The sequence below is a fragment of the Talaromyces proteolyticus genome (genome assembly GCF_021365285.1).
Source record: "Talaromyces proteolyticus strain PMI_201 chromosome Unknown BGW36scaffold_1, whole genome shotgun sequence".
In the NCBI taxonomy this organism is placed as follows: domain Eukaryota; kingdom Fungi; phylum Ascomycota; class Eurotiomycetes; order Eurotiales; family Trichocomaceae; genus Talaromyces; species Talaromyces proteolyticus.
Genome location: NW_025764277.1, coordinates 3,264,857 through 3,284,081, shown reverse-complemented (window position 1 = coordinate 3,284,081; position 19,225 = coordinate 3,264,857). Strand labels below are relative to the sequence as shown.

Genomic DNA, 19,225 nt, shown 5'->3' with positions numbered 1-19,225 from the left:
AAGTAAAAAATCGTTAGAGGGACTAAGGGTCCAAAGCCCATAAGACTAAACTTTCTGTCTTTCTAAGCTTTTCTTAATTTGAAATAGAAGCATGAGCTTATGCTTGTTTAGGATAGCGCCGGAGTTAGCTCTCTGACCGTTGCAAACAGCTCTCACGGTTAAAAAGTAGCCTGTCTCCACAAGAAAGAGAGTTGCTCTGTCAACGTCGACTGATGCCCTATCTGTGGCGGCGGCAAATGATCACACCTGGCCAGGATGCCTTCACGCCGATTTCACATCAAATCGCGCTATGGCTGCTTCCGGTGCAAGACTAGAAAAGTGAAGGTGGGTTGAGTTGTTTGTGGCGGATTCCCGACCGCGACTTTTTCTGTTTTTCATTCTCATTGTTAGGATTACTTTGCAAATCTTGGATCCTGACATCTCCTTTAGTGCGATATGCAAAAACCAGTATGCGGACACTGTTCTCGAAGAAACGAAGAATGCATCTTTCCCAAAGATGTTCCGAAGCGACCTGGCGCTAGCGCTGGCTCTTTTACTCACTTTACTGCGGTTGACCATGACAATGATAGCAAAGCATCTGGCAGTGCGTCAAATATGAACTACGGGGATACCCTGTTGATTACGTCTCCATCAAATCCAGACCAGATGTTGCTCGACAATTTCTCATCTAGGGTCAGTCGAACCATGTCCCATATAGACGACCTCCAGAAAGTCTGGGCTGTGAACATCACTCGAGATAGCTATTCTCATTCCCATTTGATGCACGGATTGCTTGCCGTTTCAGCGCTCCATTTCTCCCAGAAATCAACAACCCCAAAGGCCGATGCCAATCATTACCGCAGTTTAGCCATCGATCATCATAATTTCTCTGTCTCCCTGTTCAGACCTCTTGTTACGGAATTGACATCGGAAAATTTTGATCTCTTATACGCCAATGCGATGCTGATACTTATGTTTAATTCGGTCTTTCTAGGATCAACAAACAACAATTCTTCTTCTCTGCCCAACGACATGGTATCAATACATGAACTAGCCAAAGGTGTCACTATCTTGAGAGCTCAAGCTTTGAAAATCAAGAGCGATTCGAAGCTCTATCAACATTACCGAGACATCGGTGATTCTCCGCCGTTCGAACTACCCGAAGGAATTAGCCGTACCATTAAAAATATCGATAAAGCAGTAAACTGCCTACCCGATTTCGGTGATGGGAGTGAGAAGAAGCCGGTATACTTACAAGCAGTTGCCCTACTGCGGTACACACTCTACGGATTTTTCGTCAATCACGATCACCCGGCTTTACTATTCGTATGGGTGGCCATGGCTGATCGCCGGTACCTCGATCTACTGATGGCGAGCGACATCATGGCTTTGAGAATTTTGGCACATTTTGGTATCTGTCTTCTGCAGGTGGGTGACGAATGGTGTGTGAACAGCTTGGGTAAAAACATTGTGAATGGCGTAAGACGGATGTTTGAACGGGAGCAAGCTGCGGATGTGCGTGGTAGTGGTTTGGCGGTTACATCCTCTCCAAACAAGCAGCCAGACATTTTGGTGCTCCCCATACATTCTCAAGCTGGACTTCCGTCTTAACATGACCCCGAAGTGGCTCCTCAAATCTATAGCGGCTTGCTCCGCGCCTTCGCCCAAGCGAACCCTTCATCGCTGTGTCCGGGGAGCAATTTTGCCTGTGTGCGGGTACGGCCCTGTTATGATCCACTATCAGTTGGCCTTTCAAGCGATGTCTGGTCTTGTAGACAGGGTCATTACATTACAGATTTGTCTGCTCGGTCTCTGCGCGTGATACCCTTGCTGCCTCAACAGATTGCCAATACATCTGGGCGTGATTTCTTGTGCGGACTTGTCGCATATACAAGTTTTGCTCTTGACCAATTGGTTGGATGCCTGGCTCTTCTGTAAAACCAAACATTCGGGCAACAACGAATCCGATGGTGACAGCAGCACCGGCCCCAAAAATGGCGATGATGACGATGAGTTCGGGGTTTATACTGGACATTATTGATTATCGCAGTAGATACAAACCAGCCTTGGAGATATTCTGGACAAAGAAGATGGGAAGTGTCAAGCGAGTGAATAGCATATTAGGAGGAAGTCTCAGCTATTTATGATGGGTCTCGACTGAGATGAGACATCCTGCTCCTATCAACCTAGAGCAGGGTCCGGCCAGTCTGATTCCAAAGGAGAAAATAGTCTTCGGCTTGTTTTAAACCTGAATACGCTCATCAGCAGCTGCGAATACGCTGCTCTTCTCATGTAATAGGTTCATGAAAATGCGTGATTGGCCATTTGATGTGCCCACTATTCGTACTATCGTAAACCATTCTAAAATAAGTATAGTTCGTATCCACAACTGCTTGAGAATCATCTCAACCCTCCTATTCTGTTTGATCTATGTTTTCCCTCTGTTTCGAATTCAGCTCATATGTAGCTTTTTTCTTATCAGTTAGTCATGTTCTGGCTGTTATCATTTTGTGGCTTCAGGTCAGCCAATGCTGCGCCACACGATCAGCCCTTGGAAGTATCGAGAATTCTTGATGCAACATTGAAGCAGAAATTGAAACAAAGAAGTAAATATGCTGAAATAACAATAATATTTATCAATTTTGGTGAAATTAGGTAATTAGGCTGCTAGTTAAGTATTTGACGAGACAACATGGGATGATATGTTCCTAAAAAAAAACAAACTCACGCCAAATTCAGTTTGTTCCTGAGGCGGTACAAGTAGGCAATAATTATTGCAATATAAGGTAACAAACAAGGGGGTATATTTTTATTTCGTCAGATTTTATTTTAAGTATTTAGGCTGATCTTCTTATAGTTCCAATTGGTGATCCCCCGTTGAGCGGTTAAAATGCGCATCAACATCCAATAATCAACTCTAAGTCGCTGATTTTGTGCATACAATACTCCTCCAACGAAACTTTGATGCTATGAGATTTTCAATTATGCAGTCTTCAAATCTTATTCTACCCCACATACAAAAATGATTAACGCTCAATATCCTATTCTATTGATTCCCTTTTCTCTAAATAAAATACCTTGGTCACGAAGAAACGTTCTCGTGACTTCATTTTCTATACCCTAGCTCTACCTTAACAAATATGTTCCATTTTCTGCCAAATAGTCAACACTGCCAACGTGAGGAGTGATCGCGGTAGGCCAAGCCAGAAGGTATCCAGCGATATTCCATGAAGCGTCTTCTGTTGCATGGAGGAAAACGTGAGCGGAGTAATCTCTGGGGTCCTCGCGTCGCTTTGGAAGTTGCTAGTGTAGGTATCCACCCATGTGTCATAATTCTCAAAAACCTCTGTCTGAAATAACGAAAAGTGCTTCTTCTGCTTCGACATACGTATTGTCTTATGAATAGTTTGGATCCTCGGTGTTGAGCCGAAAAAAATCAGTCCCGTAATCAGCAAAAATTCGAAAATGATGAGTAGGCTGTGAGGTGGCAGATGTTGACTGATCGGTATTTCTATCTTGTAATGTTGTCTTGAGTGATTCTGCTTCAAAAGTAAGAGAGAGGTTCCTTCACTGGCAGAATCCTGAATATTGATATCGACGTCGAATGTTGTCCTAATAAAAGTTGTATCTTGCTCATCGCCTAGCTTTTCTACAATACTGCGCCATGCATCTTCTAGATTCAGCACCGGTTTAATGTATTTCTGGGACTGTGTTTGCGTGTAGAAGATAGCTAATGGTCTCGGGATATTAGAAGACATTTTCCATCCCTATATAAAAAATAGGATCTTTATGTAGGTTTTTGGGGAAGGACAGGAGATGACTTTTGAACTTGGTGTTGTAAAAAGAAGCGAGGTGCAGTGGACACTCACAGGTATCATACGTTAGCCCTTTTTATCACTAAACATATTTGCCCTTCTAGCTCTATCATATATGAGACGATGGAACTCACTGAGGTATTGATATATTTCGACTTCCTAATGGGTATTCAGCACCAACTCACCATTGCTGTTTAGGTTATTAGCATTGAATTCGTGGTGTTGATGAATAAATACAGCTTAGATGAGCCGGCGAAGGGAACTCTACGGCATAAACTAGTTCTAGAATTGATTGCACTTCTTGGAAGTTCTCATTACTGGCCTATTGCCTGTAAAGAACGAAGGTTCATAATTGCACAAGTAAAGGAAGGCCACGGAATTTGAGGTAAATTCCAATGCTATTCTATTTTGATTAGGTTGTGCTAGGCCAGCAAAGTTTTTTCAAGACTACGTGAACCTGGATCATTAAGTTGGTATTTAAACTCTTGGCTTTAAGGTGTAGCACTTTATTTGATGCTTTAGGCAAGGCTGGGGTGTCAACTGGTTTCATAGGATATCGATTCATATGTTACTTAGGTTTACCTTTCTTATTTATTTTGTTAAAAACCCAAGCAATATATCATCCATTGAAAAAGTTTCTACCGCTAGTCTCTGGTTAACGAAATTTTAGCTGCAGATCCCGGGCATGCTAGATGTTCTTATAGATGAGCCATAACCAATCAAATTTCAATCAAGGTCTAAATGCAAGAGAGTCTATTATCAATTGAAATGAGAAAAATGTTGCATCTATCTTGAGTCGTACCCGTCTTTTCATACATGTACCTCAAAGCCGACAAATGTTCCAAATGACTTTGAATGAATTTATACCATAATCTGAGATCTACGAGAGTCAACCGGTGCATTGTGATATATACGCTTGATAAATTTGGATAGTTTATATGTATCTTTATGGTTTTATTGACCCCTATCTGTCATCATCGTCATATATGTATTATTTGTTTCAATGTTCTATTTACCTTGTCCTCCTTTCCATGCAAGGCCTTGTAAATTTAAATCTGAAGTATATAGTTGTAATTTATTTGCATCAATTGAGCTTCGTGATCCTTGACGTATCATATTTCTAAGTGACATAATCCATCGGGTATAAATCGCTAATAACAGTAAAAAAGAAGAAAGAGCATTCGCACACAGGGTCTACCGGCCTGGCCCATTTCCCGATGCATCACTTTCATATAGCCTTGTCAGTTTCTCCTCATCGTCAGGCACCGGATTCAATCGTTCGGAGCTTTTCTGCGGCCTTCCTTCTTTTCCAAGCTGGCTGCGACTTGAAAAAGGGCTCTTTGGCCACGAAGTGCGATGTAATGAGTCTTGTCTTACGGTTCTAGTTACATTGATAAAGTGATGACCGCTGTATGCTGCTGGAGGTTCTCGCATTTCGATGTCGGCCGTGGTTATGTTGCTGGTGACCTGGCTATCTTTATGCCACGACTTGTTCCATGACTTGTCGATTGATGAAAGTGGGAATAAGCTCCGTGATCGACGCCCGCGACCACTGCCACTCTTGTGACTCGTCCCGCTTCTTTCGGAAGTGTTCGGCGTGAAGTATTTGCCGAAAAAATATTTCCTTCTAGATGACTCAAGGAGTGCGGGAACGTAGCGATTGAGGAATGGGCGAAGGGCAGGCACTGATGTCACGATCTACAAATCTTTATTAGCCACGGCAATTTTTGCAAATAATCAAAAACGAATCTAAACTTACCAGTCCAAGACCAATTTCGACAATCGCAGAAATACAAGTTGGCCAGCCAACCCATGATCGATCTAAGTTTGTGATCACCATGCTGCGATGGACATAATAAGTTCGAAATGCGCCGGCGACATTGACGAACACACCGAGCAGGAAGATGGTCATGACGGCAATGCGTTGTCTGTATGGTAAATGCAATGTGGCCACCAGAGTGACTGGGATGAGTGTCGTCAATAAATCGGTGATAGTATTCGCAATACTTGCGCCGTACGTAAGCATATGGCTGTCAACACTGCACGTGTGTGGATATTGGGGTAGAATGTCGAATAGGGCTTTTAGAGGGCTGCGCATATCAATCAACACTGCTTAGTTGAACGGCTCAAAATTTCTAGATTTGAGCAGGATTGTGAGGCCAACATACCGACATTGTACGAGTAGCAGGATAATATAAGTCACACCAAAGGCAACGATGATAGACATGACAACGACAATCGCGATATCATGAAAGCCCCAGCTTATTTTCCTGCCGTCACCGATGATACGCCGGCAAAACCAGAGCAACGATAGCTTTGTCAGAGATGATGCAAAGGCAAAAGTAATCTGAAATACCAGGCTATATTTGTTGGCCGTAGGCATTTTTTCGAAGGGTAAATCCCATATGTGTATGCTGAAGCCATAACTTTGCGAGGCTATGGATAAGCACACCATCATCGCTATCGACCACGCCTTTTTATTCCTAGCTTTAGTATACTGGATTGCCCGGGTCGTGAGGAATTACTAACCCAAGCGAATATAATAAGTATATCGTCCGCTCCCATGGTGCGTGTGATCCATATTCTAGTATAAACTCTCAGTGCTGTTGCAATTGTTCCCACGACGCCAAAGACGACGCTCGCGATCACGATACCATCGCCGCGAGTTACTGGGTCCGCATAATTTGGCAGAGGCCAAGAGGCCACAATCTCAAGAAAACTCATCTAGGTATGCGAATACCGTTCCTTTTCCGGCGACGAGGAATCAGAGATAGGAATGGTGAGTCATCGTTAACAAAATATGCTTGCGTAAAAGTTGTACAAAGCGAGAAACACTCCCAGTAGGTAATGAGAGGAATAGACCACCAAGAACGAAGCCGGAGATAAATGATGGAATCGCCCTCATCGGCGGATTCTGTGAGCGGAATAAGCGGGCCTATTAATTATCGAGCTCATTCCTCGCGGCAAATAAGTCCCACAACGTGGGAATGGCCAGGCCCACGGGCAAAGGACGCTGAGTAGCCTGTGCCATGAGCGTGGATAAAACATATCGGTGAGTGGCCTCGTACGGAGGGGCTAACGGACGATCTAGTAGGCTAGTCAGCGAGATTTTGGAGATAGATCTACGAGAATCATGTGTACCGTTCTGTAGAAGAAAGCAAGGTGGGGGTGAAGCTCTCTGCTATGCTACCTTTCGTATAGTTTCGTCGGGTATGAAACGCATGGCATAAATCCAGGACGCCGATCTTGAGGCATAGCGTGTCGTAGACGAACTTCTCTAACTTCTTCAAGGTAAGCCGCCGGGGCCAAAGGCGTGTCAAGGACCTGGCATCTGCTTCACAATTGGCTTCTAGCGTACTGGTGGGGTCTAGCTTTCAGAATGAACCGCGCTTTGACAACAGGAATGTAACCAAAATCTTATCACTTCCGGGTCATTCCACGTGAATGCGGTTCTATCCACGAACAGATTCCTAACGGAAATTCCAGAAGATCGACTATCTATGCCGTCCGCTTTTGCGGTCATCTTACGCCCCGCAAGCATAGATACATTATTCAGAAGGGGCTTGCTGTAATTATGCATTCACAGCCTCAGATGGTGCGAAGGCCATGAAGTGCATATTTTGCACTGGTCAGCCAACATGACCAATTAATTTCCACCCGTCACCAACAAATCTCCCAGGGGTTCTGATGTCGATAATGATGCTGCCACCGACTTGGCAGCCAACGTGATCGCCAGCCACGCCACAGTTGGCCCAATTGCGTTTCTATAATTACCACGCCCTTGTCATCACACCAACATTCGATCGAGCTGTTTATACGCACTGTCAGCCGCCGCAATGTGTTCGCACACCAACCGAAGCTTGGCTCTAACCCGGCGCTCAAGAGCCAAGTCATAACAACCTATTCGTCTAAAGTACGTAGGTACGTAGTCTGATCCGTGCTTTTTTCTTAATTGCTCCTAGCGCACTATCATGTACGCTCAGATGCGTATGCTACAATGCCGGGCCTCAACCACGTGCTGATGACCACTTTCATCATCCCGCCCCCATAGCCCAGGTTAGCTAGTTTGAACTACCGGCATCAACCCCCTCTCGATTAGAGACCAAAGTAACCCTACGAAGCCAGCCTCCAGTTTCACTCTTGCTTGGCATGAGTAGCTTCCGGGTTTGGCTGTTTATAGGAGTGCCACCGGAGAGACTTGCACATTACGCGAGTCGCATTTTGAATTCATATCCGGTCTGTTCTGGTTAGGTCTTTTCCGCTGCATATTGGATTTGATAGAATTGGAAAATACAGTTAATTAAACAACCGTTGCTGCTGTGTGTTATGTTTGGTCTGGAATTGGCCCGACTTTCCAGGTATTGCATGCAGATCACATGGGCCAGGAAACCCTATGCGTTAACTGCCTGACACGAGGCTTGAATGCTCAACAGCTGAAATGCACTAAATCTTTGCCCCTGCGCTTTTTTGGTTGTCAGAAGCAAAAGGAACTTGTATTCCCGTGCTACTAGTTATATGCTAGGTGGTAATCTTTCGCTAATCGTATCATGGCACCTTGCGGCGTAAGAGAAACCATTGGTTTGGTGGGATAGAAACTAGGCCGCGGAAATAGAAACCCTTCGTTTTCAATATCTTTCCACTCATTTGTTAAAATTTGGGAAATTTTCATTGGAATTGCCTGCTTGACAGACCCGGAACGTTATTGTGTTAGTCTATTTGTGGCTTTAAGTGTCAAAGAATTATTTATACGTAGTGCTGCATAGATATAGCTTCAGTACCGGCAATGACAAGGCTGACTCCGAATATGCTTCACCGAGCGGAAATGTATTGTCCACAAAACGCGTGACATCGGCTATGAAAATTTTCAAGACGATGTCACAAAAGACAGATACCGTGGCTTGACAGCTTCCTTTCGACTCCCTTCTTCTACGAACCGTAGAATATTTATTAACTCAATAGGTGCGTTAGGATGTATCTATTCTTTCTATATTTATGATGTTAGAGGAGTTCGTCTTAGCCTCGCCAGAGTAGCTACTAGACTCCAGCACCACGTTGAGGTGCGAACTCATCGCTAGAGAGATAGTGGCCTGCCAGGTACCCGCAAAAGCAGGATTTCGACAATAGTGACCATAGAATTGCTTTCTGATCTCTGAGATCACACGCGGCTCCTCCTACTGCTGTCTATGCAGCTCCTCACGCCGTTCATCGCGGTGTCGCCGCGAAGGCGCCGCAGCCCTGTGACTGCTGACGGAGTTACGGCTGGCGGAGGAGGAGAGGGAGGCGGTTGCCATGGCTGCGAGAGGGGGGTTGCGGGGACGGATATTGGCATCAGCCCGTAGCTCGCTCTGTTATACCTTGTCAGACTGAGTATATCACTGGGGACATTGTGGTGAATATTGTTACCATCCAGTGCAGGCCTTCGCGGATCTTGGACTGCTTGGTAGTGTGCGCTGTGCCGCCACATCGCGCGCAGCGTAGGGAGGCTGAAGTCATTAGCAGCATATAGATATAGAGATATCTAGGAAAATAGCTGTCGATTCTTCACGACGCCTTTGCCCTTATTAGGGCGGCAACGATCACCACCGTCTCCACGGCGGTCTGGCCTGCCTCCTCCAGAGCCAGAGATGGCGGCAGCACCAGGAATGTGCATGCTCGCCTTGAGTCTACAGTAACTAATAACAGCGGTGGACATTTTGGGGGTGGTGGTTATTAAAGAAGTGGTAAGCGGGTGGAAAAGAAGTCAAGGATACGTGCAGCAAAGAATCAGAAGGTGAGCCGTCGAGATAGCTGTTGGGATGAGAGACAAAGAAGGAGGGAGGAAGAAAGAAGAGGAGAGGTGAGAACAAAAGACGAAAGAGAGATGAGAGGAGGAAGAGGCTGGGATGGTGCGCGTTTGCTCGAGCGGTGCTAGAAAAGGAAGGTATAAACAATACACCATCACTGTTAACCATATCAACCATATCCAAGCACCACACAAAGCGTTGTGTAAATTACTATGTACTAGGTCTGAACGAGGTCAAATAATCAGTTCATGCAAGTAGTTTTATGACATCTGCTCACTTGCACCCCACCGGTTGCCCGCTTCTTCAAAATTTATTTATATCTCGACTCGTCACTTGGAAATATCCCTGGAGAGAGTGGTCTGGGTCCAATCTGTCGCCCCTCAAATAAACGACAACGATAACGACGACCAAACCTCTACCTTGAGCGGATTCCTAGAGTTTCTGTCACTAGCCCCATATTGTCTCCTCACTCTACTCGTTGAGGCCGTCGACGAGATGATAAAGCATAAATTGATCATTGGGGTGGACTTCGGTACCACATACACTGGTCTGAAACACCCATCACTTCTCTGAAGTCCCAGTCATACAAACTAACTTGATCCTCTCTAATTCCAGGTGTAAGCTACGTTATGTCATCTGCTTCTAGCATTAGCGACGTTCATATAATCTGTACATGGCCAGGACCCAGTGCAGATGGTGTGTGGAAAACACCTTCACGGGTGGCCTACAAAACCGAAAATATTGGCCTATCTTCCAACGCATGGGGCTATCAAGTAACGCCAAAGATGATATCTTACTGTTGGATGAAGCTATTACTTGATAGCAAGACTTCCCTCACAGAATATGACGATCCAGGGTTGAAGAATAGCCAAGGCGAGGGACTCCTGAAGCTACCCCAGGAATGTCGGCAACAGAGGTTTGCGGGGATTTTCTCACTAAAATCTATCAGTATACATTCGAATATCTGAAGAAGCGACTGGGAGCGCCTGTTGTGGAAATGACCTCTTTTGAGTTTTGGTTCACCGTGCCAGCCATCTGGTCATATGCGGCGAAAGCTGCTACATGGGAGGCCGCCCGTCACGCAGGGTTTGGCTCACGAATCTGCGACACGGTCAACTTTATCCCCGAGCCCGAGGCTGCTGCAGGTGCAACTCTAAGCTGGGCATCGTTAAATAACAGCATCAGGCCAGTTCAAAAGGGAGAAATACTCATCATTTGTGATTGTGGGGGAGGTACCGTTGATGTAATTACATACATCATTACTGATACCGGACCCTTTCGTTTTGACGAACTGATAGCAGGTGCAGGGGGAAAGTGCGGATCTACATTCGTCGATCGAAATTTTCACAAATGGATGTCTTCTCGCTTTGGAGTTGCGTTCGACGATGTCGCAGCGGAAAAGAAAGGGGTTGGAAGCCGTTTTATGAGAGAGTTTGAACTACACAAACACGACTTTGGGCATGCAGACAACTTCTTAGACATTCAGTTCGAAGTTCCGCTAGTGATGTGCAATGTCAAAAATGGAAGAAACTATGATACAGAAGACTGTCAAGTTAAACTCTCAGCGTAAGTCTCAGTGGCGGAATGGAGTTGATATTGTCTAACGTCCTCTGACCATCATCCCCGTTTAGAAAAGACATGCAAACCTTTTTCGAACCAGCGGTTAATAAGATCAAGCAGATTTTGAAGCAACAAGTAGATGCCGTCCGCCATAAGCATTCGGATAACATACTAAAGATTATCCTCGTTGGAGGATTCGGTGACTCTCCGTACTTGAACAATGAGCTTGCGTTGTGGGCTAAGTCGCAAGGCAATATCGAGCTACTCTGTCCTGAAAACCCACAGGCCGCAGTTGTCAAGGGAGCCGCGCTCAGAGGGCTACAGGGCATCAAGTCATCTAAGAAGAGAGCTAGGGCCCATTACGGCATAGAGATGATGCGAGAGTTTCGGGAAGGCATCGATCCAGAGTCCCTTGCTGCTTATGATCCGTGGAACATAAACGAGAAGGTTTGCCTAAATAGAGCTATCTGGAAAATTCGCAAGGGCGATAGCATCGACGAGAAGTCGAGAATCTCTCAGTGCATTGAAGTAACCAACTCAGACGATGAAGATCCCTCTTTCTCTGCAGATCTCTATTGTTGCAAGTCTGACAACCCCCCGGAGTACACTTCAGACCAAGGCGTGGATATCGTTGGGACTTTGCATTTGGACCTCTCCAGATCGGATTTACAGCATTTCAAAACGAAGAGAATCGATGGGGTCAAATACTGGAAAATCGAATACGATCTGCACATCTACCCCGCCCCATCGGATGGTTTGTTACACGTTCGAGCTGTCATGAATGGGGGGAAAGAAATTGGAGTCACAACAATTCGGTATGAAAGTGATATGGAAGTACCAACATTGGGTTGAAGATCAAGGTCAAAATGTCGGCGAGTAAGGAATGGTTCTTTTGAGGATAAGGCGTACAGGAGGTATCCAACGCTAGATTGAATATGAGTTTTGTCTTTGATTGAATTTCTACCTTCTCAACTTCGTAACATATGCCTGAGAAACGAATCAATTCTGCTACCCGCATCTAGGACAGACTGCATCCTTAAAGGGATGATGAAACTCGCAGCACGGCTCTGGCAGCGCGACATTGCAGAGAGACTCCTCCGAAACTTCCCACCCTCCATACTTTCAACAAGTTTTTCAATCTCTTCTTTCACAATCATGAGCTTCATATCAACACGGTCTTTGTATGAAAGGATTTCATCATCACTTGGCACTGAAAATCTCTGAATGTTTTGAGGGCATCCAGGAAGACCTTGTTCTGAACAAGGGTATCGATCCCGGCTGCCACTATCCCCTACCAAGTCGTCATGAATTCTGGAGTCCCCCAAAAGCATATGGCGAAGAGCGTCAAAGAGAGCATATGCAAATGTCATACATGCCCAATTTTCAGCCATCCATCCTATGAAGCGTCCTCGCGAAATATTTGTAAGAGACTCTATGCCAAGAAGATGGGCTGCATGGTAAACACGAAAATGCTTGCATGTACCGTTGCCCTTCGTATTCACAGGAGGATATTCTATGGTTTCGCTCATCTGGATTGGTTGATCCAGTTGAGCAATAGAGGCAGTTTCGTTATAATCAGAGCCTATTGGAGTTTGCTCGTCCAAATCGTAGTCTCCAGTATATAGATACGACAGCACGCGCTTAATAGCACTGGGAGGACCACCAAACTTAATGACATTCTAGAATAATAATATAAAAACAAAGATCAGCTAGCGATACGTTGATTGTGAGGCGGCTAAGCTTACCTGTGAACGTTCAACAACTGCTACCCCGAAAAAGGGGGATTGTGAACAGACGATGACTCGATGCGCCTTGAATGTCTGGTCTTGACAAACAATTTCCAGGTCTGTGCATTCTTCTTTTGCTAGTATATCGCTCATCATATTACGGGAAGTCGATGAAAACGCCATAGTGAATGGAACTTTGTAGACTGTTCCATAATGAGAAGCTTGACTCAATTGAAATCAAGTTGGACTAGGGTATTCGAGATTAAGTCGATAAAAGAAGGTAGATCAGACAGAGCTTCGGGCTATCGTGAGGTTTAGATGAAAAGGACAAAATTTGAAGTGAGAAGCAAACGGCCAGTTGCCACGGCTGGTGTCGGTGTCCAGCGGAAGGTGGGTGGGTGTGGGTAGGCATGGTAGGTCTCTCCAAACCCATCGATTTGGCCTTTGTCGTCCGTTTGCACTTGGTTGAGATGCCCTCAATAACCCTCGAAGATAGCCAGCTCTTATACGATTACTTCTTCTAATTATCTCACTAATCGCTTTGACAACAATAACTACCAGGAGAATCTTTCAAGATATGAAGCCAGGAAGTCCGAACACTGAGAACGTTAAAATGATCTCTAGCGTGTCTGACCAGCAAGACGAACAACCTATCGACTATCAATACGGCTACTCCATGACTGATGATGCATCCAATTCGACCTCAGACAGCTACTCAATTGTGTCTTTATCACCGGAAGTAGATCATTCTCTGCAGACGATCATTAATGAAGCAAACGAAAGCAATGGCCGATTAACAACTTCCTCTCCCGAAAGTCCCATGCAGGCAATACAAGTCGATCTCACTCCAAGGACCAAAGTCGGGTTTGAGAGAGAGGCTGCTTGGCTACGCGAGCAACTCGATCGTGCCCAAAGAGATCTCGCTGCGTCTATAAATCAGAATTTGCTATTACATTTCCGTATACAGAGACTGCAGACACAGCTTGTAGATGAACACAAGGAGCGTAACGAACAAGAGGCTCTTCTTCAAGAAGCTCAGCAAAAGGCGTACAGCCTCCTGGACCATGCAACATGGGAATCTGACACCGAGAAAACCATACGCCGTCTTGATCAATTTGGAAAACATATCCAGCAGTGGTGCAAACAATACTCTGTCAAATTGGCACTTCATGAAGTAGCAGACACAGAGGCCGTCCGGAAGGTTCTCGGACGTCTAATACCAGTGGGCAAAGATGCTAATTCATTTAACGAGATGGGGCTGAAATCTACGGGAATGGTGCTACAGGCATGCCTCACAGATTATCTTTTCCGAATGACCATTGAAAACCCGTTCTATTTCTTCGATAGCAGAATGCAAGTAGATGTCAACACACTGACCAATCAAACAGCAAATGAAGGAATGCTAAGTAAAGAGTTAGTCGGCACTTATTTTGACGCATTTTCATGTGAGTAGGGCTTCCTATTTTTAATTGAGCCACAAGTTTTGACAAGAGCAGATGACGAGTCAGAAGCTAACAAATGGCGAGCTCACACTTTGAGACTTCTTTGCCCGCGGTCCAACACCCAAGATTTTGAGAAGAAAGAACTCATCAGCAGAATTGGCGAAAGAACGCGGACAGCTATTAAACACGCTTGTTCGAAGCTCGCCAGTGCATTTTTGGAATCATGGGGATCCTGCCTGATTGGCATGGAGCAAGATCAGGAGATGCGGCAAAGTCTTTTTCAATTATTCCATGAAGCCGGTCAACTTTCGTACTATCTTGGCACACAAAGATTTGATGTACGTGTTGCAAGGCTGGACAACCTGCGTGTTAAGGAATTTCACCATCAAAATCAATTTATGGAAGCGCATTCCTCGCATCAAATTCAACTGGATCAAGACGAAGCAGCTCTGGATGGACAGGAGATATATCTAATGCTACATCCTGCTATTATCGCCTTTGGTACTGCCGATGGGTCCGATTACCACAAGTACACTATTTGGAAAAAGGCAGTTTTGTGGATGGGTTATTCAAATTAGGCGGGAGTTCCGCGCAGTGGGCAAGGAAACATGAAGATAGGTATGAAAGAATCTCCCGGCCTCGGTTAACGTGTCACAAGACGCAGGAGCAGAAATACTATCCATAGGTTCAAATTCTAGTCCAGAAATACCAAATTGCCATTTTCATTTGAAATCCTCTCGTCCAGCCTTATCCATGACTTGTCCCAACCTCCATGTCCATTCCCCAACTCTGCCTCGAGCACTCTTCCTCCATCGACCAACCTTACGTGTCTCGCCGATGCGCCGAAGTTACCTCCCCGAGCCCAGTTAAATCTCCCAAAAGTGTTGGTCAACACGTTATTTAGAGAAATAGATGACCGGTTTGGATGACCTGAAACTGTGCGGCAATATGCTACCAGCTCATAGTTCCCTTCAAGCCGAACCTCATTCGATGAGACGGAGAAGTTACCACGGAGGTTCTGGTCATGAGTCTGCCTTATGGGTACAGGTGGAGTTTCGTGATGATGGTGATGGTGATGGTGGTGATGATCATCATCAGACGATGACGATGAGGAAGAAGATGAGGAATCTCTCCGTCCATTTTTCCATTTCTTCTCCTTCTTTTCTTTCTTTTTCTTGTGTTTCTTTATCGCATCCTCGGCGACAGATCCGGTTAGAGCGCCACCTATAGCTCCAAGAAAGCCATGATGGACCTGGTGACCGGCGTATGCACCCGTAGCACCCCCCGCCAAAGCACCGAGGACACCCTTTTGCTCTGGCGCCGCTGCCGCAGGGTCAGATGGAGGGAATTCTGAATTATATGGAGGCGGCTGAGATTGCTGGTGTGGGGGCTGTTGCGCATATCCTTCTTCAGGCTGGTAATAAGGAGAATGAGGCTGCGGGGGTCCGTACGAACCCGGCTGGGTGTTTGGACGCGGTTCCTGATATGGGGGGTATGAGGACTGAGCAGGGTTCTGGTAATTGGGATAGGGCTGAGTCTCATATGGGCGATTCACATTTGGTGGCCCCCAGGCCGGCCGTGGACTGTTGTAAGGACTTTGAGTAGACGGCTGCTGTTGGTAATTGTTACTGTCGTAATGATGCTCTGACGGTGGATAGGAGCCTTCATAAGCACTCGAGCTGGGAGTGTTAATTGATGGAGGCGGCGACCATGGAGATTGATTGCTACTTTGTCGATTGTATTGCAGCTTTTCCTCGTTGCTCTGGCCATATGCCCCTCCTCCTCCTCCTCCTCCTCCTCCTCCTCCTCCTCCTCCACCACCGCCAAAATATTCTTGTGCTGACATCGTCGAGGCTCCGTCAATTAGCGGGGTTGCTTTGGAAAATGAAGACGTGTGCTAGACGACCACCGAACAGGTTCCTGCCCTTATAGTCGTACGATATCGGATGACGCTGCCTTGCTTCTAATGAACTTTGCCAACCAACTCTGTAGACAGAAAGAAAGAAAGAAAGAAAGAAAGAAAGAAAGAAAGAAAAAGACTTGTTGGTTCCAACACGCAGTCGTGGCTGTGGTGGGCAACTGCACTGCCACACGCTACGACCGCGGGGCTGGATGGCGCAGCTCGTGATTACCGCCTGCGGTTCGCTGATAACAAAGATGTCTCCATCTCAGCGGCAGCGAGTCGCAGTTGAGACGCTACCAAATATGGCTTTAAACAGACACCTTGCTACGGTTAGTATACTCGACTTAGGGATGGTGGCCTTCCTGATTCGCACTCTGAATACTCAAGCTAGGCTATTTACAGCGGAACCACCAGTGAGGCTTTCCCAGATAAAGAGTCCACATCCCAGGTGTTGATTTAGTGACGAGGCAGATTGACACAAAAAGAACGAAAAAGAGAGAGGAAATCAAATTATGTCAAGAAGTTCCTTGCCCCATTTCATCTGCGAATCGGCTTGATCCTAACATTCAATGGCCCCTTCTCCCACAGCCCGAAGGTCGGCTGGTCAATCCATTTCTCACTGTCTGGCTGGAGCGCGAGGTCGAAGTTGTAGAAAAGCTTACATACTATCAAGCGCAGCTCTGCCCAGGCAATGCTGTGGATTCACACATATTAATATAGACCGCAAATGGAATCGGATAAAAATCAAAGGCAAGGAAACTCACCTCCTGCCCAAACAGTTGCGCGTACCAGTCGAGAACGGATGATAAGCTTCGTGGTTATCTGCATCAAATTTCGGGTCTCTCGTTTCATCCATGATCCATCGTTCAGGGATGAAAGAGTTAGGTTCGACAAAGTTTTTTCTAGACCTGTAGCTGGAGTAGTGGTGCATGCCTACCGATATTCCTCCAGGTACGTATCTTCCACATATCATTTCACCGGGATAAGGTGCAACACGTGGAAACGAATTCGGAGCCGGTGGATACATGCGTAGGGACTCATTTAGAACCGCTTGCAGGTATGGCAGTTGGCTAGCTTTGAGAATGGTAATATCTGATTCAACGGTGAATGCGGATCGGATTTCGGTCGTCAGCTTTTCCAAGGCTGTGGGAGTTTTTAAGAGATAATATGTCATGCCAGACAACGAGGTTGCTGTGGTTTCACTGCCTGCGAGAAGCAAAACCTGTGCCTGGGAAACCATCTCTTGGAAGGTAAGACCATCTTCACCTGCTTGTTCTTGGGATCCTTTGAGGATATAGTGAACTATATTAGTCAGTATAGTGCTTTTCATTTTGACATTAATATAAAACTGAATACCAAAATCCTCTCTCTTCATATCTGACTCCATCCTCTTCTTTAACTTTTCTTCTGCCAAACTCGTCTGATACTTCAGGTCATCGATCAACCGTTTGGGGACAAATAATACTAGAAATAACTCCTTCAGGGGCGTGAAAAAAACCTCCAATATGAAGCGAAGATAAGTGAAGACTTTAACACTACCAAATATTGTGGTGACATATCGATGCCACTCTCCGCTATTTAGCAGTCCAAACGGCTCACCGAAGGACAAATCTCCGATAATATCGAAGGTAGTGAAGTTAAACCATTTAACAATGTTTACGATGCCTTCTCTAGTATCTGGTTGTATCCGGAGCTGCTGAATAAGGTGATCCACGTAACTCTGTATAATGGGTTCTTGTGCCTGCAGTGCTTTATCAGAAAAAGCTGGGGCCAGAAGGCGACGAAGTCGACGATGTTCTGCGCCGTTTGCTGCTACCTATTGTTGCTTATTAGTCCTCTTTTTCTTCGGCCTTGAAATTATGGGGATATTTCTTGGGCTCACTATATGACGAACTCCTTTGGGATTCGTTAGAAAAAAGGCAGAATCTTTGTCAAAGCTCCCTTGTAGACTTGTTCTATAGCCGTGGATTTCTTTCCACGCCTGGCTAGAACTATATGACAAATAATTTGGTGCACACCGAACTACATCACCGTATTTATCATGCCATTCTTTTTCCTTCGTGTGTTGAATTCCCAGTGTATTGAGATATAAAGAGTATGCACTTGTAGCCCTTGCAAGTAACGGTCCAGGATAGTGGCGAAGCGGGTGCAAGTGGAGGTTGTAAAACAGCCTTACAAGGCATCCTCCAAGTATAAGTGAAACGATTGCCTGTACATGTATAGTTGTGTTACTATAGATTTGGTACCACCGATTCTTTAAGTTAGAAGACTCACTTTTCCGATCGTGATGCTGTCTACGTCAGCAATAAAACCCAACGCCATAATTTTTTCTTTTTTTCACCTTTCGCCCAACTGAGAAATTATGTAGCGAAAATAGTGTGAGGGAAATCATGAATTCTTATTTATGCATGGGTAATTGACAAGAGGGTACGATCCCCCCCGCTCTCATAATATTACGAAAAATGGCATTTGGAGGCCAAAGCTGCACCTAGTGCTGCACAATGCAAGTCATCACATGTAATCCCTTTTAACTATAAAATTGTTGGTTAGAAAACAGTAGCTACATACACTCATTGAAATCAGCCAATGATGGATAATCAATCTATGTGATACAACATTAGTGTTGTGACATGGCGTGAGGACTCAGATGTTGGACAGATGATTCGTCAGTCATTTGCTAATATTTCCTTCCTTAACCATTTCAGTTTCCTTTCGATTGTTATCTCTGTAAATAATTTAAAATTAATAAACAAAAACCAATTTGTACTTAATTGTTTCTGGTTTAATTGACAGCTTCTATTTCCGATTAACTTTGTCAGTATTGCTCTAGTCTCAATATTGCATTAATATCACTAGTTTGTTTAGTTTAGAGCTTTGACGACTCCAAGGTTCCTTCATGCTATTCTCCAAGACTATAGCTGATTATACTCAAATATCTTCTGCTTGATAGAATCAATACTAATAAGTATGCATTAATCTGTCTCTATCGATTTCTTCTACAGTGGTGATGGTTGGG

The 19,225-nt window shown here is 45.2% G+C and overlaps 10 protein-coding genes across 10 annotated transcripts; 4 read left to right on the top strand and 6 right to left on the bottom strand.

The window, feature by feature from the left end:
* Nucleotides 1–255: 255 nt before the first annotated feature.
* Nucleotides 256–1,590, top strand: BGW36DRAFT_286374 (uncharacterized protein; the record flags this gene model as incomplete). The annotated part of the gene is made up of 2 exons (XM_046210407.1): nt 256–324; nt 430–1,590. The coding sequence occupies 2 exons, from the start codon at nt 256–258 to the stop codon at nt 1,588–1,590; spliced, it is 1,230 nt and encodes a 409-aa protein (XP_046078476.1).
* Nucleotides 1,591–1,679: 89 nt separating this feature from the next.
* BGW36DRAFT_18835 (uncharacterized protein) lies at nt 1,680–2,148 on the bottom strand. The gene has a single exon (XM_046209769.1). It carries the CDS (start codon nt 2,012–2,014, stop codon nt 1,769–1,771), a length of 246 nt encoding a protein of 81 aa, XP_046078475.1. The 5' UTR covers nt 2,015–2,148; the 3' UTR covers nt 1,680–1,768.
* A 962-nt stretch (nt 2,149–3,110) lies between these two features.
* BGW36DRAFT_354245 (uncharacterized protein) lies at nt 3,111–3,737 on the bottom strand (the record flags this gene model as incomplete). Its single annotated transcript, XM_046213505.1, has 1 exon — nt 3,111–3,737. The coding sequence occupies one exon, from the start codon at nt 3,735–3,737 to the stop codon at nt 3,111–3,113; it is 627 nt and encodes a 208-aa protein (XP_046078474.1).
* Nucleotides 3,738–4,970: 1,233 nt separating this feature from the next.
* BGW36DRAFT_457224 (uncharacterized protein) lies at nt 4,971–6,648 on the bottom strand. Its single transcript, XM_046221958.1, has 4 exons — nt 6,324–6,648; nt 5,963–6,267; nt 5,554–5,884; nt 4,971–5,492 (listed from the first exon to the last, which is right to left on the bottom strand). Exons 1-4 carry the CDS (start codon nt 6,516–6,518, stop codon nt 4,989–4,991), a joined length of 1,335 nt encoding a protein of 444 aa, XP_046078473.1. The 5' UTR covers nt 6,519–6,648; the 3' UTR covers nt 4,971–4,988.
* A 3,830-nt stretch (nt 6,649–10,478) lies between these two features.
* On the top strand, nt 10,479–11,989 carry BGW36DRAFT_354243 (uncharacterized protein; the record flags this gene model as incomplete). Its single annotated transcript, XM_046213504.1, has 2 exons — nt 10,479–11,143; nt 11,209–11,989. The coding sequence occupies 2 exons, from the start codon at nt 10,479–10,481 to the stop codon at nt 11,987–11,989; spliced, it is 1,446 nt and encodes a 481-aa protein (XP_046078472.1).
* Nucleotides 11,990–12,105: 116 nt separating this feature from the next.
* On the bottom strand, nt 12,106–13,050 carry BGW36DRAFT_435895 (uncharacterized protein; the record flags this gene model as incomplete). The annotated part of the gene is made up of 2 exons (XM_046221435.1): nt 12,106–12,816; nt 12,883–13,050. The coding sequence occupies 2 exons, from the start codon at nt 13,045–13,047 to the stop codon at nt 12,106–12,108; spliced, it is 876 nt and encodes a 291-aa protein (XP_046078471.1).
* A 179-nt stretch (nt 13,051–13,229) lies between these two features.
* BGW36DRAFT_435893 (uncharacterized protein) lies at nt 13,230–14,434 on the top strand. The gene has a single exon (XM_046221434.1). It carries the CDS (start codon nt 13,442–13,444, stop codon nt 14,315–14,317), a length of 876 nt encoding a protein of 291 aa, XP_046078470.1. The 5' UTR covers nt 13,230–13,441; the 3' UTR covers nt 14,318–14,434.
* Nucleotides 14,435–14,942, top strand: BGW36DRAFT_18811 (uncharacterized protein). Its single transcript, XM_046209767.1, has one exon. It carries the CDS (start codon nt 14,552–14,554, stop codon nt 14,882–14,884), a length of 333 nt encoding a protein of 110 aa, XP_046078469.1. The 5' UTR covers nt 14,435–14,551; the 3' UTR covers nt 14,885–14,942.
* Nucleotides 14,943–16,378, bottom strand: BGW36DRAFT_18810 (CVNH domain-containing protein). The gene is made up of 2 exons (XM_046209766.1): nt 16,125–16,378; nt 14,943–16,091 (listed from the first exon to the last, which is right to left on the bottom strand). Exons 1-2 carry the CDS (start codon nt 16,150–16,152, stop codon nt 15,001–15,003), a joined length of 1,119 nt encoding a protein of 372 aa, XP_046078468.1. The 5' UTR covers nt 16,153–16,378; the 3' UTR covers nt 14,943–15,000.
* A 105-nt stretch (nt 16,379–16,483) lies between these two features.
* Nucleotides 16,484–18,569, bottom strand: BGW36DRAFT_368263 (cytochrome P450 CYP3/CYP5/CYP6/CYP9). The gene is made up of 5 exons (XM_046214969.1): nt 18,484–18,569; nt 18,092–18,418; nt 17,566–18,025; nt 16,974–17,511; nt 16,484–16,903 (listed from the first exon to the last, which is right to left on the bottom strand). Exons 1-5 carry the CDS (start codon nt 18,529–18,531, stop codon nt 16,747–16,749), a joined length of 1,530 nt encoding a protein of 509 aa, XP_046078467.1. The 5' UTR covers nt 18,532–18,569; the 3' UTR covers nt 16,484–16,746.
* Between the last annotated feature and the right edge of the window lie 656 nt (nt 18,570–19,225).

What these genes read in the sequence shown, in the direction of transcription:
- BGW36DRAFT_18835 (XM_046209769.1), bottom strand. Translation starts at nt 2,014, where the DNA reads ATGTCCAGTATAAACCCCGAACTCATCGTCATCATCGCCATTTTTGGG.
- BGW36DRAFT_457224 (XM_046221958.1), bottom strand. Translation starts at nt 6,518, where the DNA reads ATGAGTTTTCTTGAGATTGTGGCCTCTTGGCCTCTGCCAAATTATGCG. An exon ending in TACTTATTATATTCGCTTGG is followed by an intron (nt 6,268 to 6,323) that starts GTTAGTAATTCC and finishes AGGAATAAAAAG; the next exon opens with GCGTGGTCGATAGCGATGAT. An exon ending in TCGAAATTGGTCTTGGACTG is followed by an intron (nt 5,493 to 5,553) that starts GTAAGTTTAGAT and finishes AAAGATTTGTAG; the next exon opens with ATCGTGACATCAGTGCCTGC.
- BGW36DRAFT_435893 (XM_046221434.1), top strand. Translation starts at nt 13,442, where the DNA reads ATGAAGCCAGGAAGTCCGAACACTGAGAACGTTAAAATGATCTCTAGC.
- BGW36DRAFT_18811 (XM_046209767.1), top strand. Translation starts at nt 14,552, where the DNA reads ATGGAGCAAGATCAGGAGATGCGGCAAAGTCTTTTTCAATTATTCCAT.
- BGW36DRAFT_18810 (XM_046209766.1), bottom strand. Translation starts at nt 16,152, where the DNA reads ATGTCAGCACAAGAATATTTTGGCGGTG. An exon ending in ACAAGAATATTTTGGCGGTG is followed by an intron (nt 16,092 to 16,124) that starts GTGGAGGAGGAG and finishes GAGGAGGAGGAG; the next exon opens with GAGGAGGAGGGGCATATGGC.
- BGW36DRAFT_368263 (XM_046214969.1), bottom strand. Translation starts at nt 18,531, where the DNA reads ATGGCGTTGGGTTTTATTGCTGACGTAGACAGCATCACGATCGGAAAA. An exon ending in ACAGCATCACGATCGGAAAA is followed by an intron (nt 18,419 to 18,483) that starts GTGAGTCTTCTA and finishes ATACATGTACAG; the next exon opens with GCAATCGTTTCACTTATACT. An exon ending in CCAAAGGAGTTCGTCATATA is followed by an intron (nt 18,026 to 18,091) that starts GTGAGCCCAAGA and finishes AAGCAACAATAG; the next exon opens with GTAGCAGCAAACGGCGCAGA.